The sequence below is a fragment of the Bison bison genome, unplaced genomic scaffold (assembly GCF_000754665.1).
Source record: "Bison bison bison isolate TAMUID 2011002044 unplaced genomic scaffold, Bison_UMD1.0 scf7180017864184, whole genome shotgun sequence".
NCBI lineage: Eukaryota > Metazoa > Chordata > Mammalia > Artiodactyla > Bovidae > Bison > Bison bison.
The window spans coordinates 1,480,684-1,496,238 of NW_011494756.1; the positions used below are offsets into that span (position 1 = coordinate 1,480,684).

General features: G+C 44.9%; 1 protein-coding gene across 1 annotated transcript in view; it reads left to right on the plus strand.

Moving 5' to 3' along the window:
• Positions 1 to 15,555, plus strand: part of ARFGAP3 (ADP-ribosylation factor GTPase activating protein 3) — a 49,543-nt gene that overhangs the window by 16,990 nt on the left and 16,998 nt on the right. Inside the window, exons 5-11 of the mRNA XM_010843692.1 lie at positions 565 to 648; positions 1,915 to 1,999; positions 4,167 to 4,229; positions 5,539 to 5,585; positions 6,085 to 6,227; positions 12,608 to 12,736; positions 13,641 to 13,763. Of these exons, the coding sequence (XP_010841994.1) occupies positions 565 to 648; positions 1,915 to 1,999; positions 4,167 to 4,229; positions 5,539 to 5,585; positions 6,085 to 6,227; positions 12,608 to 12,736; positions 13,641 to 13,763 (674 nt within the window). The remainder of the gene's footprint in view (positions 1 to 564; positions 649 to 1,914; positions 2,000 to 4,166; positions 4,230 to 5,538; positions 5,586 to 6,084; positions 6,228 to 12,607; positions 12,737 to 13,640; positions 13,764 to 15,555) is intronic.

The window sequence follows — 15,555 nt, forward strand, 5'->3', positions numbered from 1 at the left end:
ACTGTGGCTTGAGCTGAGTGAAGCTCATCTAACTGCGTCTCTGTTCTTAGTTACACGAGGTGGCACTTAGCACTGAGATCGGGGCATTGTAAATGACATACGCTAATGCAAAGCACAAAAGCATGTCAGTCAATAGACCGTGAAAAGCACCCGTGCTTGCAACTGGAGCTGAAACAGGGACCCGAGCATCGCACCGTGGCTGACACGTTCTCTGTATTTCTGCACGTGTTCAGGCAGGGCGGCAGATCTAGGGTCACAAGTTAATTGCAGAGTAGGCGAATTCACAAATGTGGAATCCACAAAGCATGGAACGTGCGCCTAGACGTGAAGTCCTTGATCTTCCCCTTTCAGAAATGGCTTGGGGAACTGCCTTTTGTCTTCCACGGGGCTTGGCAGCACAAGTTACTAAATCAGTGCATTGCTAAAATGTGCTCAGGAGCCCTGACTTTACAATACTGGAAAGTACGGATCTTTAGCGACAGGCCTCTGGAAAGGGAGGGAACTGTATTAAATAAACCCTCGAAAGCAGGTGAAGTGCTGAGCTGTGCGTGTGTTCTGTTCCAGCTCTGGCTTGACAGCTGTGTGGTCCCGCCTTCGTCCCCGCCACCGAAGGAAGAAGATTTTTTTGCCTCTCATGCTTCTCCTGAGGTATGTGTTATGCTTTACATAGTTTTAAAGTGTGCTCCTCTGACATAAATTTTAAAGGGCATGTATTTAAAGTGTTTCAGTTAGGACAGCGTCTAAGCTGCTGTAACCAACAGCCCTGACACAGTCACTTATGGGAGAAATAAGTTTCCCAGCAGTAGTTCAGGGTCATCCAGGGCTGCTCATCTCGTTGTGTGGCTCCGCTCCAGTCCATGACCTTTCCCGGCCAGTGGGAGGAGGACAGACATCCACATCCAGGGAAGCAGTGCCCCGGCCTTTTACAGTCTATAGAGGTAGCATTGCTTCTGCTCACATCCTACCGTCTAGAATTCAGTCCCACGCCCTGTACCCAGCTTCCTGGGAGGCAGAGGAGGTCTTACCAGGGGCCTGCCCAGTGCATTTCAGAGCTTTGCAGTTGACAAAGAACAAAGACGGTTTGGGGAACCTCTCTGGCCGTCCAGTGGTTATAACTCTGCGCTTCCCATGGGGGGAGTGCAAGTTTGATCCCTGGTCAAGGAACTAAGATCCCACAAGCTGCACAGTGTAACCAAAAGAAAGAATGAAGACATTTGTTTAAACCCAGATTTGAAAAGGGATTTGAATCGCATTGCCCCTGTTAGCTGTGTACATAGAGCACCTCTCAAGGCTGTTGAGAGAATGAACATGTGATGGAGAACTAGCTGTAGGTCTATGTGCACGTGTGGGTTGGTGTACACACATGGGGTATATGACCTAGCTCTGTCCACTGTGAGGCCTAGAGACAGAGACGCCCCAGGGTGACAGGCACACCCCGCACCCACACCCTCATTTCTAAATGCTGTTCTCCAATAAGAGGAACCAGGGCTACCTTTGGAGAGGCGGCCGATTCTAGGACTGGAGTTGCATGGGCAACCAGAGGTGCTGGAAGTAAGGGAGCGCTAGGAGGCCAGGGCGGGGGATTGGATGAGGATGTGGCTGGAGGTGGTCAGAGCTGGATCCATTTGAACAACAAAAGAAATAAGATAGTACTGAGCTGTAACACAAAGCACTGACCAATAGCCATGAGTCCGTTACTGATGTAAATGGATGATTGCCTAAAGGAATGGAGGGAAGGGACAGTCTTCCTTACAGAAAATTCTAAATCACACGTACACTTTCCACCCTTCAGGACGTGGGGCTTAACCCACTCCCCCGGCATGTGGACCGGACTTAGTGACTTACTTTTTTTGAAGTTTGTTTTTTATGACTTTCCTTGCTTTGCTGTTAACGACTTTTCTCCCCTGGCTTCAGGTGAGCAGTACAGGGTGGGCATCAGCACAGCCAGAACCTTCTTTAACTCCGAGGAACGTGGACACACCTCCAGCAAGCAGTGAAGGTAAGACTGAGACTCATGTTGTAGTGCCGGCCCGTGTGCCCCGGGCCTCTGCAGAACTCCTAGAAAATGAGACCCCTGCATTTACCAAGAATAGGGAAAGATGCCCATGGTCCAGTATAAAACGGGGAGAGAGGATTACTGAACATGGAGTATGTATGACCTCACTTTTGTAAAAAACAAGTAGCCAAATTCACATATTCAGTTAATACTAGAAAATGAAATTGCTAAAGGTTTGTCTAGTCAAGGCTATGGTTTTTCCTGTGGTCACGTATGGATGTGAGAGTTGGACTGTGAAGAAGGCTGAGCACCAAAGAATTGATGCTTTTGAACTGTGGTGTTGGAGAAGACTCTTGAGAGTCCCTTGGACTGCAAGGAGATCCAACCAGTCCATTCTGAAGGAGGTCAGCCCTGGGATTTCTTTGGAGGGAATGATGCTGAAGCTGAAACTTTGGCCACCTCATGCGAAGAGTTGACTCATTGGACAAGACTCTGATGCTGGGAGGCATTCGGGGCAGGAGGAGAAGGGGACGACATAGGATGAGATGGCTGGATGGCATCACTGACTCGATGGGCGTGAGTCTGAGTGAACTCTGGGAGTTGGTGATGGACAGGGAGGCCTGGCGTGCTGTGATTCATGGGGTCGCAAAGAGTCAGACACAACTGAGCGACTGAACTGAACTGAACTGAACTGAGGAGTTTTACTTTCAACTTGATACAATTTTGAAGTGACTGAACTTTTATCATGAGTATATGTTACTTTTATAATCAGAAAAGTGAAAGTAAAAGTCGCTCAGTCATGTCCCACTCTTTACAACCCCATGGACTATACAGTCCATGGAATCCTCCAGACGAGAGTACTGGAGTGGGTAGCCGTTCCCTTCTCCAGGGGATCTTCCCAACCCAGGGATCGAACCCAGGTCTCCTGCGTTGCAGGCGAATTCTTTACCAGCTGAGCCACAAGGGAAGCCCAAGAATGCTGGGGTGGGTAGCCTAACCCTTCTCCAGAGGATCTTCCCAACCCAGGAATCAAACTGGAGTCTCCTGCATTGCAGGCGGATTCTTTACCAACTGAGCTATCTTATAATCAAAAAAAAAAAGATTCCAATTTAGAAAACTATGGGCTTCCCCAGTGGCTCAGCAGTAAAGAATCAACCTGCAATGCAGGAGACATGGGAGACATGGGTTCAATCCCGGGATCAAGAAGATCCCTGGAGGAGAAAATGGCAACCCATTTCAGTATTCTTGACTGGAGAATCCCGTGGACAGAGGAGCCTGGTGGACTGGTCTATGGAGCTGCAAAGAGCTGGACACGACTGACGCAGCTGAGCACACGTGGACACGACTGACGCAGCTGAGCACACGTGCACATGTTCTGTCAATGGTTGGTGTCTAATAATTCACGTTTGGTGATTTTGTTTTAGGATTATATTTATTGTAAATCTACTTACATCCCTTGCTTATGTTTAAAAAAAAACACCCGTGGATGAAAACATCAACATTTTCTGTTTTAAAATTGAGCATTTTTTGTAGCCAGAAAATTAGTGTAAATTAGCAACAACAAGGAATCATTTTTCACCTAATCAGTGAACTGCTGGCGGGTGGGCCCCTCAGTCGTGCTGGTCTGTGAGAGTCAAGCCTGGAACTGCTTTAAGGAATTTAGTGTAACAGGAAGGACTAAAGAGTCAGCAACCTCAAGATCAGGTGATGGTCCTGAGAAGCCTTAATGGAATTCCTAACCAGGATCAGTTTTTTAGATCAACTAGAAAACTCAGCAGATTTCTTGGCAACTGAAAATTTAGGTTTTCTATCATTGATGTGATTCACATTAGACTTGCCAAATGTTAACATCTGTTGGGGTATAGTACACATATGTACTAGGTATCTCAGAACGGTTTACTTTAAAACACCAGACCATAAGGTAGGAGTCCAGATTATAATGATTAGGGAGACCACTAACAAAGCAACTGGATACAAAATACACTTCTATTTTAATGGACTTTTAAATTAAAATTCTTAGAGTGATAAAATATGGAGCTAAAAAGAAAAGACAATCATTGATCTACCTGGATAAAATTTGTAGTACTGAACAAGTTGGATGTGTTACATATTCAAAAGCACATTTGATGAGTCTGTTTTCTGCACTGATACCAATATTTTTAACTTTCAGGTGTACCAGAGCAAGGACCAAGTGTGGAAGGTCTTAATGTACCAACAAAGGCTGCTGTAGGTGGTATGTGTTACCCTGTAGTCTGCTTTAGAGGTTAATTAAGAAAAAAATGAATCCTGTGTGTACATTGTGCCTAGAGCTTACAGTGTAATGAGATCTATTTAAACGAAAAGTGCCCTTCGCTTTTGGCCGCTTGCTGACTGGGAAACGCATTGGCCTGTGCACCTGGCCAAGCTTGCTCTTGATGCTTTTGGATTTGCTGGTTTATGTCCCGGCATAGGCAGAGGGCAGAGCAGCCACGTCAGTCCTGGTTACTCAAGAACTCTTAGCGTGTTCTTTCTGAGTTTATTGTAGGTGAACTTAATCTCTAAGTTTTCAGTATCAGGGAAATGTAATCTGAAATTAGTGCATATCACACTGCATTAATTGGAAAGCAACAGCTTTGGTGAAAAATAACCAAACTATTAGAAATGTTCCAGGTATTTCCATCATGCATTAATAGAAGTGTGGGAAGCTGGAAGCAGGTTATATGACTACTCCAGTGCATATCTAAAAGAAAGTGAAGAAAAGGAGGATTTCCATGAATGTCTTTTTTTGTACTCAAAATATAATAATGTTATTCTCCCATTAAGGACTAAAAATTTTTAATCTTTGTGGTTTTATGCTATCTTTTCCTGTTAAGTCACATTCTCATCTTTGTAAGAAAAAAAATAAGATTTTATTCTTACTGGGTCTCTTACACATAATTCTAAACAGAGTATATAATCTATGGTTAAAATTTACCCAGAAAACAATTTTTAAGAAACTGTGTCTAAAAGCATCATATATTTTTGTACAATTTAGTAAGTAATGCTACCAAAATTATAGAATGTTTTCTATTTCTGATTAGTTAGTATGATAAAATCTGTACATAAATCAGGGTGGAAAAGCACTTCACTGGCTGCTTTAGTTGTATACATAATGCCTGGCTAACTTTATATTTTAAAACAATTTTGCAAGTTTTTGAAGAGTAGAGATATACTAGGCGAGTTTGTTCTAATATACAAAATGCTCCTGAAGAAAGTGGTGAATGAGGCAAGCTCAGGCTGTTTATTTCTCTGCAATATGGTGTTTCCCCCACTCTCCCCAAAATACATATACTCTCTGAGTTTGGATGCAACCTGAAAACACTGAGGACTCTATTTTGGTGAAGCTCTGTTCATTGAAAACACATTGAGGTTCTTGAGCCTCTGGATGACGAACTAACGTGGAAAATGTGATCGTCCCTTAAATAATAAAATGCAGTATCTTAAGATTTTTTAAAAAATACACTAAAAATAGGAAAATTATGTATTTCCACTGGTCTGACTTTCTACCTTTTGTCTTTTGACAGAGGTTTCTTCTATCATAAAAAAGAAACCAAATCAAGCTAAAAGAGGAGTGAGTATTACGTATAAACTGTCTGCTGATTGAGCTCTGAAATGGCTTATGGGCTTGAGGAAGCCCCCTTTGTCATTTTTATTTCTATTGTTTTTGAGCCACAATCTGATAAATGTGGCTCTGATAAAAAGTTCGTTTTGTTCAATGGAGTGACGTTATACGCGGTGAAAATTTTCTGCAGTGAGTGTTTCACATTTCTCTGTCGGCGTTAAAGCTCTGAAAAAAAATCAGCCGAGACTCCCTGGGATCTCTGTCACGCAGCGAGGCTGGGAGGGTTGTCAGCCCTGAATCCTGACCTCGTCACTTGCCAGCTGTGTGACCTTGGTCAAGTCTCTTTACTGACAAGAGCTCAGGTCCTCCTCTGTCACCTGGAGACGATGACCGCGCCGGCCTCACAGAGGCGTGAGGACTAAGTGATAACCCTCAGTAACTGCCAGCTGTCGTTGCAAATGTTTTCAAACAGTTTGGGTAAAACGTAATCTTCTACTGTATCCTCCAGCTTGGGGCCAAAAAAGGAAGTTTGGGAGCCCAGAAACTATCAAATACGTGTTTTAATGAAATTGAAAAGCAAGCCCAAGCCGTCGATAAAATGAATGCACAGGAAGACCTTCTGTCCCGGGCAGCACCTAAGGAAGAATCCATGTAAGTGTGATCAAATCATAATACGATTCTAGTGACGACAGTTATTAACTGGGCTTCCCAAGGTGGCACTAGGGGTAAAGAACCCGCCTGCCAATGCAGGATCCCTGGGTCAGGAAGATCCCCTGGAGGAAGGCATGCAACCCACTCCAGTATTCTTGCCTGGAGACTATCCCATGGACAGAGGAGCCTGGCGGGCCACAGTCCATGGGGTCGCAAAGAGTCAGACAGGACTGAGGTGACTTAGCACGCATGTAACACGCAAAGCTGTTAACTAAGTGACTCTGAGATTTGCTTTCCAAATGCCATTTATTTTTACATCTGTGTGTGAGGAGGGAAATGCAAATTTTGGTTTTATGAGAGTTAATACCACACGGACGTGTAGATGAGAAGGAGAGAGACCAGTATTTAGGGAGGGCAGCCACTGTTTCCAGTTGAAGTTGTGTGGACAGGCTTTGGGTGGGGTCAACAAGAAGGGAAGGACAGAGATGTGTCAGGAGGTACTGCCACAGGAAAGACGCTCAGCGTCGTTAGTCATCAGGGAAAAGCCACAGGGAGACACCTCCTCACTCTCAGGGAGCTGTGATCAAGAAGACGGAAAACAAGTGTTGGTGAGAATTAAGAAACTGGAGCCCTCATGCTTTGCTGGTGGCAAAGTTACCATATGACCCAGCAGTTCCACTCCACAGTATATTCTCAGAGAAAAGTAATGTATATGCCCACAAAGCCAGACAAAAACTTGTACACATGTTCATAGCAGTATTAATCCCTATAGCTGAAAAGTAGAAACAACCCAGATCTCCAGCAACTAGTGAACTGATGAACAAAATGTATGTGTCCATACAGTAGAATATTATTTAGCCATGAAAAGGGATAAGGTACTGGTACATGATGCAGCATGCACAAATCTTGAAAAATTTGTGCTGAGAAAGACACTGGCCACAAAAGACCACATATTTTATGATTGCTTAGATGTGGACTGTCCAAATCAGGCAAATCAAGAGACAGAAGCGGACTGGTGGTTTCCAGGGGCAAGGGCAGAGGGGAGAATAGGGTGGACTGTGGCTGGGTGGGATTTCTTCTGGGGTGGTGAAAATGTTCTGGAATTAGATAGAGGTAATGGTGACAGCCTTGTGAATATGCTAAACTGAATTGTGCATTTTAAAAAGGTGAATTTTATGATACGTGAATTTTATCTCAGTAATGAAAATGATGTTTATAACGTGAAGCCCCATTGGACCTGGCGACTAAATTCTAATTGTACGATGGAAGGTTTTGGGTATGGTGGTATCTCCGGAGCTATTGAGCCTGGATCTCGAAGAGGTCTCAGAGTCAGACTTGAGGGTGGTGGCAGAGAGAGGAAGGAAGAGCCTAGGAGGGAATCCAGGCGGGGGCTCTGGGGTCCTGCCTGGATTGGAGACGTTGGAGTGATGGCGTGGGTTGCCCTGAAGTCAGACCAGCCGGGGGTTTTGCATCACATCTGAGGAGAGTGCCATGAAGCAGGGGTGTGTTTTGGAAAGTGCGTTTGGTCATGATATCCAGGGCCAAAAGAATGGGGGAAAAACTGGAAGCCAGGAGGCCAGACCAGGGACTTGTTTTAAGTAGCTCCTTAAGGTTCTTGAGAGGATGTCATTGTGTTGACAACAGAAGGGACACACGGCTGTCTGGAAAGGCTGGTGACTGGGCATAAGGGTCCAGGTCATAAGGAGAGAAGAGAGGAAAGGTGTCTTGGATTCCCGTTCTGTACACGTGTGCGTTTTATTTATATGGTGTTTCTCTTGTTGTCATGAGTATCTCGTGTGTGTGTGTGTGTGTGTGTGTGTGTGTGTTAGTCACTCAGTCATGTCTGAGTCTTTGTGATCACATAGACTGTAGCCCACCAGGCTCCTCTGTCCGTGGGGACTCTCCAGGCAAGAACACTGGAGTGGGTTACCACGCCCTCCTCCAGGGGATCTTCCCGACCCAGGGACTGAACCTGGGTCTCCCGCATTGCAGGCTGATTCTTTAGGATCTGAGCCACCAGGGAAGCCCCTATCTCTTTTAGCGTGGCTTCATTACTACAGGCTGTATAATGAAGAAAACACTGCTACTTACTTTACAAGATTGTTAGGGGATTCATTTAGTTAATGCTCAGTAGAGTGCATCAGACAGTGCCTGGTGCAAGGTAGGTGCTCAGTCAGTGTAGCTTCTTGCTATTCACGCTCACACTTTCCTCAGTGGGCTTCCTACCATAAGCCTGGATCATTTGAAATGGGTGGTTACTCCTCATTGTCATTCAACTCACAGCACCTAGGGGGCAGCACTAAACTGTTATTTAGGTTAAATATTTGCGATGTCAAAGAGGCTTCCCTGGTGGCTCAGATGGTAAAGAATCCGCCTGCAATGCGTGAGACCTGGGTTCAGTCTCTGGGTTGGGAAGACCCACTGGAGAAGGGCATGGCAACCCATTCTTGCCTGGAGAATCCCCCTAGCGGGTTACAGTCCATGGGGTCGCAAAGAGTCGGACATGACGGAGCGACTAAGCTCACAGCACACAAAGGTGGCTCAATAGTAAAGAATCTGCCTGCCAAAGTAGGAGGCACGGGAGACTCGGGTTTGATCCCTGGGTCAGGAAGATCCCCTGGAGGGGGGAAATGGAAACCCACTCCAGTATTCTTGTCTGGAAAATTCCATGGTCAGAGGAGCCTCACGGGCTACAGTCCATGGGGTCACAAAGAGTCAACACTACAGTTGGTTGTGATCCACACAGCCAAAAGCTTTAGCGTAGTCAGTGAAGCAGAAGTAGATGTTTTTCTGGAATTCTCTTGCTTTTTCTATGACCCAGTGGATGTTGGCAATTTGATTTCTGGTGTCTCTGCCTTTTCTAAATCCAGCTTAAACATCTGGAAGTTCTCCGTTCATGTGCTGTTGAAGCCTGGCTTGGAGAATTTTGAGCGTTACTTCGCTAGCATGTGAGATGAGTGCAATTGTGTGGTAGTTTGAGCGTTCTTTGGCATTGCCTTTCTTTGGGATTGGAATGAAAACTGACCTTTTTCAGTCCTGAGGCCACTGCTGAGTTTTCCAAATTCACTGGCATACTGAGTGATTTGAGATGCTCTGTGTAAGACTCAATCTGAGCTGTCACAGACTTCACTTTGATGTCTCTGACTTAGCTAGCTTTCTTGACACTGAGAAAGGGGGAAGGTTCAATCTGAGTGTGTTTAGGAGTGGACTCCATGCAGATCACTCGTGCGTGAGGTTTTCCCAGAGAACCAGTAAAATCCTCGCCTGATGAGAACAGGAGATGGGGAATCAGAAAGCAGCAATCTCCTCTCTGCAGGTCAGGGGGGACAGGGACTAGTGCGTTAATATTAGAGACAGCACCAGCCTTAATCAGGACTGCTCGATACAGCTAAATGCAAACATGCAGATTGTGGGGTGTTTATGAACTGGTGTTTATGAACCCAATGAATCCCTTTGTTCAGAAGAGCTGCACTCCAGGCCCTGACCACCACCCTGCTGCTCAGACACATCACAGCTCAGTTTCACCAAACCAGTGCTGTGCCAGCTGTGAGAAAGTAGCCAGGCTTTGTTTGTTTGTTTACTTTTTAATATTTACTTATTTATTTGGGGCTTCCCTGGTGGCTCAGTGGTAAAGAATCTTCCTGCAATGCTGGAGATGCAGGTTCAGACCCTGGGTCTGGAAGATCGCCCGGAGAAGGAAATGGCAACCCACTCCAGTATTTTGCCTGGAGAATCCCATGGATAGAGGAGCCTGGTGGGCTACAGTCCATGGGGTTGCAAAACAGTTGAGACAACTTAGCGGCTAAACAACAATGTATTTATTTGTCTGCACTGGGTCTTAGCTGCAGCACGTGGGATCTTAGTTCCTCAACCAGAGATCGAACCCAGGCCACCTGCATTAGGAGTGCAGAGTCTTAGCCGCTGGACCACCAGGGAAGTCCCCAAGAGTGCCCGCACTTTATGCTAGTCTTCTGCAACTTCATTTCTTAAAATGGCCGTACATAAAGTTAGTTCAATCAGCTGTCAGGAGCAGTATCGATTATTCCTGTGTGTTCTGAGTGTGAACTAAACTATCCGGGCCGCAGCCTCATCCTTACTGGGCATTTCGTCCTCAGAGAGGTCTGTGCGCACAGCTGGTAGGAGAGAGAGAGGAGCCAGGAGCTGCTCCTGGGCTCTCCCTGAGTCCTGAGGTCGTGGCCAGCCCTCCTCCATGCCGGTCCTGGAAGGGCTCCTCTAGGTCTGAGAAGCGGGGAGTCCCAGCTTCTTTGTTCTGTTAGTGCTTCCGGAGCCTGCATGCTGAAGTGCACGCTTTTAGTGAGCGATAGCACCAGTTCCACGGCAGGTACCCCAAAAGGGAAAACTTCCCCATGTCATACTCTGTTGAAATTCTTCATCCCAATCCATTCATCTCCAGAAGACTGTTACCACAGTTATAGCTTTTTGTGATTTTAAACAGATCTACTGTTTTCTCCCCAAAATTATATTTGAAAGAAGATTGCTTGTTTTCCTCCATCGAGTACAATTTGGCTGGGGGTGGGGGTGGGGGGGCAAACAGTAGATGTGTTACCATTCCCTGATCTGACGGAATAACAGTAAAGAAAGCAAATGGCCGCATTAAAACAGAATAGAGGGACTTCCCTGGTGGTCCAGTAGTTAAGACTCCAAGTTGCCAATGAAAGGGGCCTGAGTTCGATCCCTGGTCAGAGAACTAGATCTCACACGCCGCAACTAAGAATTCACATATGGCAACTGCGGATCCTGTGTGCCGCTACTAAGACCTGGCACCGCCAAATTAAATATAAAAAGAATGGAGGCATCCATTTCTTTAATGCCAGCTTGTGTTAAACAATGTTCTTGCTGTAAAGAAATGTCTAGCGGGAGCAGCACATGTATAAGCAACAAGAAAACCAGAATAGGAATCCTGCGTGACTCATTAAGAAGGGAAACAGCAAAAAAAAAAAAAAAAAGAAGGGAAACAGCAAAAGCAAGATTATCTTCTCCTAGTAAGAAGTTCTGTTATCACTTCCTTTCACTACAGAGAAATGTATTTATATTATTAGGGAGTTTATATAGTACCGTTCTCATGAGGAATTTGTGACATTTTATATAATTTTCTGAAATGCACAGTATCTTAGAAATCTTGATAATGTAGGTATATCATTTTTCAAGTCCTTGAAATTTTGTTGCTATTTACTAATATGATAATATACTCTTGTGAATGTAGGCCTGGTTTTCTTCATAAGAAAGTAAGTATATATAGCATTTTTGGAAACGTAGAAGTAAGGGACAGTGTTTCATTCCTCTCCCCTCCCTCCCCCCCGCTGGGTGCGTTATTTGTCACACGTATTTGTAGATGGGTGATGAGTATCTGGTGGTGCAGAGGAAACTGTTGACAGGAATGGCAGCTCCATTTTGAATTCTCTCAGAGCCTGGTTCCATAAAGAGACCTTGTGGGGGACTTCCCTAATGGTCCAGTGGCTGAGACTCCGTGTTCTCGATGCTAGGCAGCCTGGGTTCGATCCCTGGTCAGGGAACTAGATCCCACACGCCGCAGCTAGAGATCCTGTGTGCCGCAGCTAAGACCCATTGCAGCCAAATAAATAGTTTTTTAAAAAAGAGAGAGAAACCCTATGGGAAATTTTCTTGTAAACTGAAGAATTCTTTTGCAATGCAGTAATGCCTTCTTAATGTATCTGTTAAGTCAAATATATTTATATATATATATATGAAAAATGAAAGTGTTAGTCACTCAGTCGTGTCCAACTCTTTGCGACCCCATGGACTGTAGCCCGCCAGGCTCCTCTGTGCATGGAATTCTCCAGGCAAGAATATTGGAGTCATTCCCTATATATTTGGACTTCCCTGGTAGCTCAGCCAGTAAAGAATCCACCTGCAATTTGGGAGACTCGGGTTTGATCCCCGGGTCGGAAAGATCCCCTGGAAAATGGATGGGCTACCCACTCCAGTATTCTTGAGCTTCCCTGGTGGTTCAGATGGTAAAGAATCCGCCTGCAATGCTGGAGGCCTGGGTTTGATCCCTGGATTGGGAAGATCCCCGGGAAGAGGGCATGGCAACCCACTCCAGTATTCTTGCCTGGAGAATCCCATGGACAGAGGAGTCTGGTGGGCTGCTGTCCATGGGTTGCACAGAGTCGGACACAACTGAATTGACTTAGCAGCAGCAATAGCGGCATGCACCTTTTCTTGAGCATCTACTCAAAAGAAATCTTTATGCAAAAAATGCCAGCTTGCCTTTATAATCATTAATCATGGAAAGCCGCAGCAAGCTAACAGCATGTGACATGTTTAACACTGTTGGTATTTTAACTTAAGAGCACAGAATTAGCGCTAAGTTAAGGAGCATTCGGTTTTCCTGGCAGCGTTTCATCATTACGATTAGCCTATAAAGATCTTGAAATTCAGATGAAGAAAGATGAAAAGATGAACATGAGTGGCAAGAAAAAGGCAGAATCAGAGAGACTTGGCATGGGATTCGGAAATAGCAGAAGGTAAGACTCTGCTTTCTTGGATTTCACAATTTAAGCTAATTTGCTAATCACACGTGGACTTTCCTTGTTAATTTCCATTTCAGGAATGTCTTCTCCTTGTTCACATCCTTCAGTTGTTGTGCTCTAATACAGTCGGCCCTCAGCGCTCTCTGTCTAGGGGTTCTGCCTTTGCAGACTCAACCAATCTGGGATTTGAATATATTGGGATAGGGAGAATTCCAGAAAGTTCCAGGAAGCAAAACAAAATTTTCTGCATGTACTATACTTAAGGACAATGATTTACATTGTTTTTACAATTATTTATATAGCATTTCTGTGGGATCAGCAAAGAGACACAACTTAGCAACTAAATACCAACAGGTGTAGCACTTACATTGAGTTTGGTGTTATTAGTAACTAGAAATGATTTAAAATACAAAGGAACAGTAAGGATTTTTTGCGGGGGTGAAGTAGAGAAGGATAGCTTCCTTACTTTGCCAAGCAAAGGGGAACACGTCGGGCCTCTGCCTTGAAACATTATGTGTCCCTGAGGATTGTTTTTGTTGGCTGGGGTCATGGAACCAGTCCCCCTCAGATACCAAGGGACAGCTGTGTTTACGACACTACAGAAAATTCCAAATTTGATTATTAGATTCAATGAAATAGGTCTGATTGTCATTCAGTGGATGCTATAAACGTAACTTTCATATATGACTGTATTTTCTATAATTAGTTACAGCCCCCACTAAGGTCCAGTATTTTTTAGCACTTGTACCACAAAAATATTTTTCTATTGTTCATGTTTGTAACCCCCCAAATAAAGTATATTTTTGTTGAGAGTATAAATTAAAGGCATTCTTTGATGAACACATGTATCTTCATGAACTAATATTTTTTTTTCCATCTTATTCTCTATTTTCTAAAGTGGTATTTCACATTCAGTGACTTCAGACATGCAGACCATTGAACAGGAAACACCAATCACGGCGAAACCGAGAAAAAAGTATGGTGATGACAGTGATGACTCGTATTTTACATCCAGCTCCAGGTAACCTGTTAAAAATCATCCTGAAAGTATTGTTTTGAAAAGATCGATACAGACTTACTAGTTTTAGGGGTTTTTACATTAGGAGCAAATACAATTAAGTTTTCTTCATTGTTTTTCTTCAGCTTCAGCTGGAGTCAAGGATGTCCTTTGGGAAAAAATTGGGGTTCCCTTCTTTAGTGGATGATATTTGCTAACATTGAAATGTTTGAAAATAAAATCAGCAGCCAGGAATTAAAATCAGAGGTGGGAAAGTTGTATTTATCTAAAATGTGAAATTGGAGAAATACACAAAACCCCAAAGATATATGTTAAGTCGTTTAGTCTTATTCCAACAGTTGGAATATTTCCCAGCTGCGCCTTTCTCAGATTCTTTTGTTTTCATACCACTGGCTTCTGGAGTCCCCGATTGGCAGGATATAGAATTTTAAATGAATGCTATTTGTGTGTGTTTATGTATGAATGAAAAACACTGTTGCCGTCTAAGGGGTTCCCAGGATAAAGCCTAGGCCCCATCCTTCAGCCCTCACCCTCCGACAAGGACAGGTTACCTAACTCCAGTGTGAAGCGACCGTGGAGAGGCCGCGGTTCAGGTTCAAGCCGCCCGCAGAGACCGAGAACAAGTTTAACTTGAATTGACTCACTGTGCGGTTCCTCCAAGAACCTGATCAGCACCAGGGCGGGGGAGGCCTGCTGAACAGCCACCAGGTAAACCAGGGGCGTCAGGAAGTGGGCACCGGCTGGGACGCGGGCGGCCTGGACGTGGGTCCTGGCCCCACCACTTAATGACCGTGTGACCTTGGCTGCCCGTCCAGCCTCCCGTGCCGCCGCCTCTTATCTGTGAGGGAGCGACACCAGCAGTGGCAGCCTCTCAGCGTGGCGTGAGGGCTTAATGAATGAACGCACACGGGGCATTGTGGCTTCACTGTTATTCACGTCATGTTTAGCTGTTATTTTTGTATAGAAACTCAGTTCAGGAGACTCAGTTCAAGTGACTCAATCTGAATGCTTAATTACTATTGTCGTACACTTAAGTTAACCATGTGGAGGGCCACCTTCAGGTGTGGGCTTTGGGAAGGTCGACCGTGTGCCCGTCAGTGTGGGCAGTCCTTACAGGAGGCCCCCTCACTCACATCTCAGAGGGCATCACTGTCGACTGGCAATTACACAGCTTAGAAGCAGTTGCATATGCATAACAGATAGACATGTATGTTAACTAATTAGGCTCTAATTCTGAAATTCTGTATTTTCCTCTCAAAGTTCACAGGTAAGGAATTATAACACAGAGAACTGTCTTTAAATCATTCAGTTAGCGTCACTTCAAATTGCTTCAAGTCCAGATTTTTACCAGAAAAAAAGTAGTTTAGAGGTGTTCCCCATCAGTGCTTTCACAGACAGGGTGATTTTGTGTTTGCCTCTCAGGCTTTCCTGGGAGCTCAGTTGGTAAAGAATCTGCCTGCAATGCAGAAGACCCTGGTTCGATTCCTGGGTCGGGAAGACCAGCTGGAAAAGGGATAGGCTACCCACTCCAGTATTCTTGGGCTTCCCTTGTGGCTCAGCTGGTAAAGAATCCGCCTGCAAAGTGGGAAACCTGGGTTCGATCCCTGGATTGGGAAGATCCCCTGGAGAAGGGAAAGGCTACCCACTCCAGTATCCTGGCCTAGAGAATTCCATGGACTGCATAGTCCGTGGGGTCACAAAGAGTCGGACATGACTCAGTGACTTTCACTTTCACTTTTCCTGTGAGTAACCTGTATTTCAGGTTAATTGGAGGTAACTCCCAAATCATGCCTTT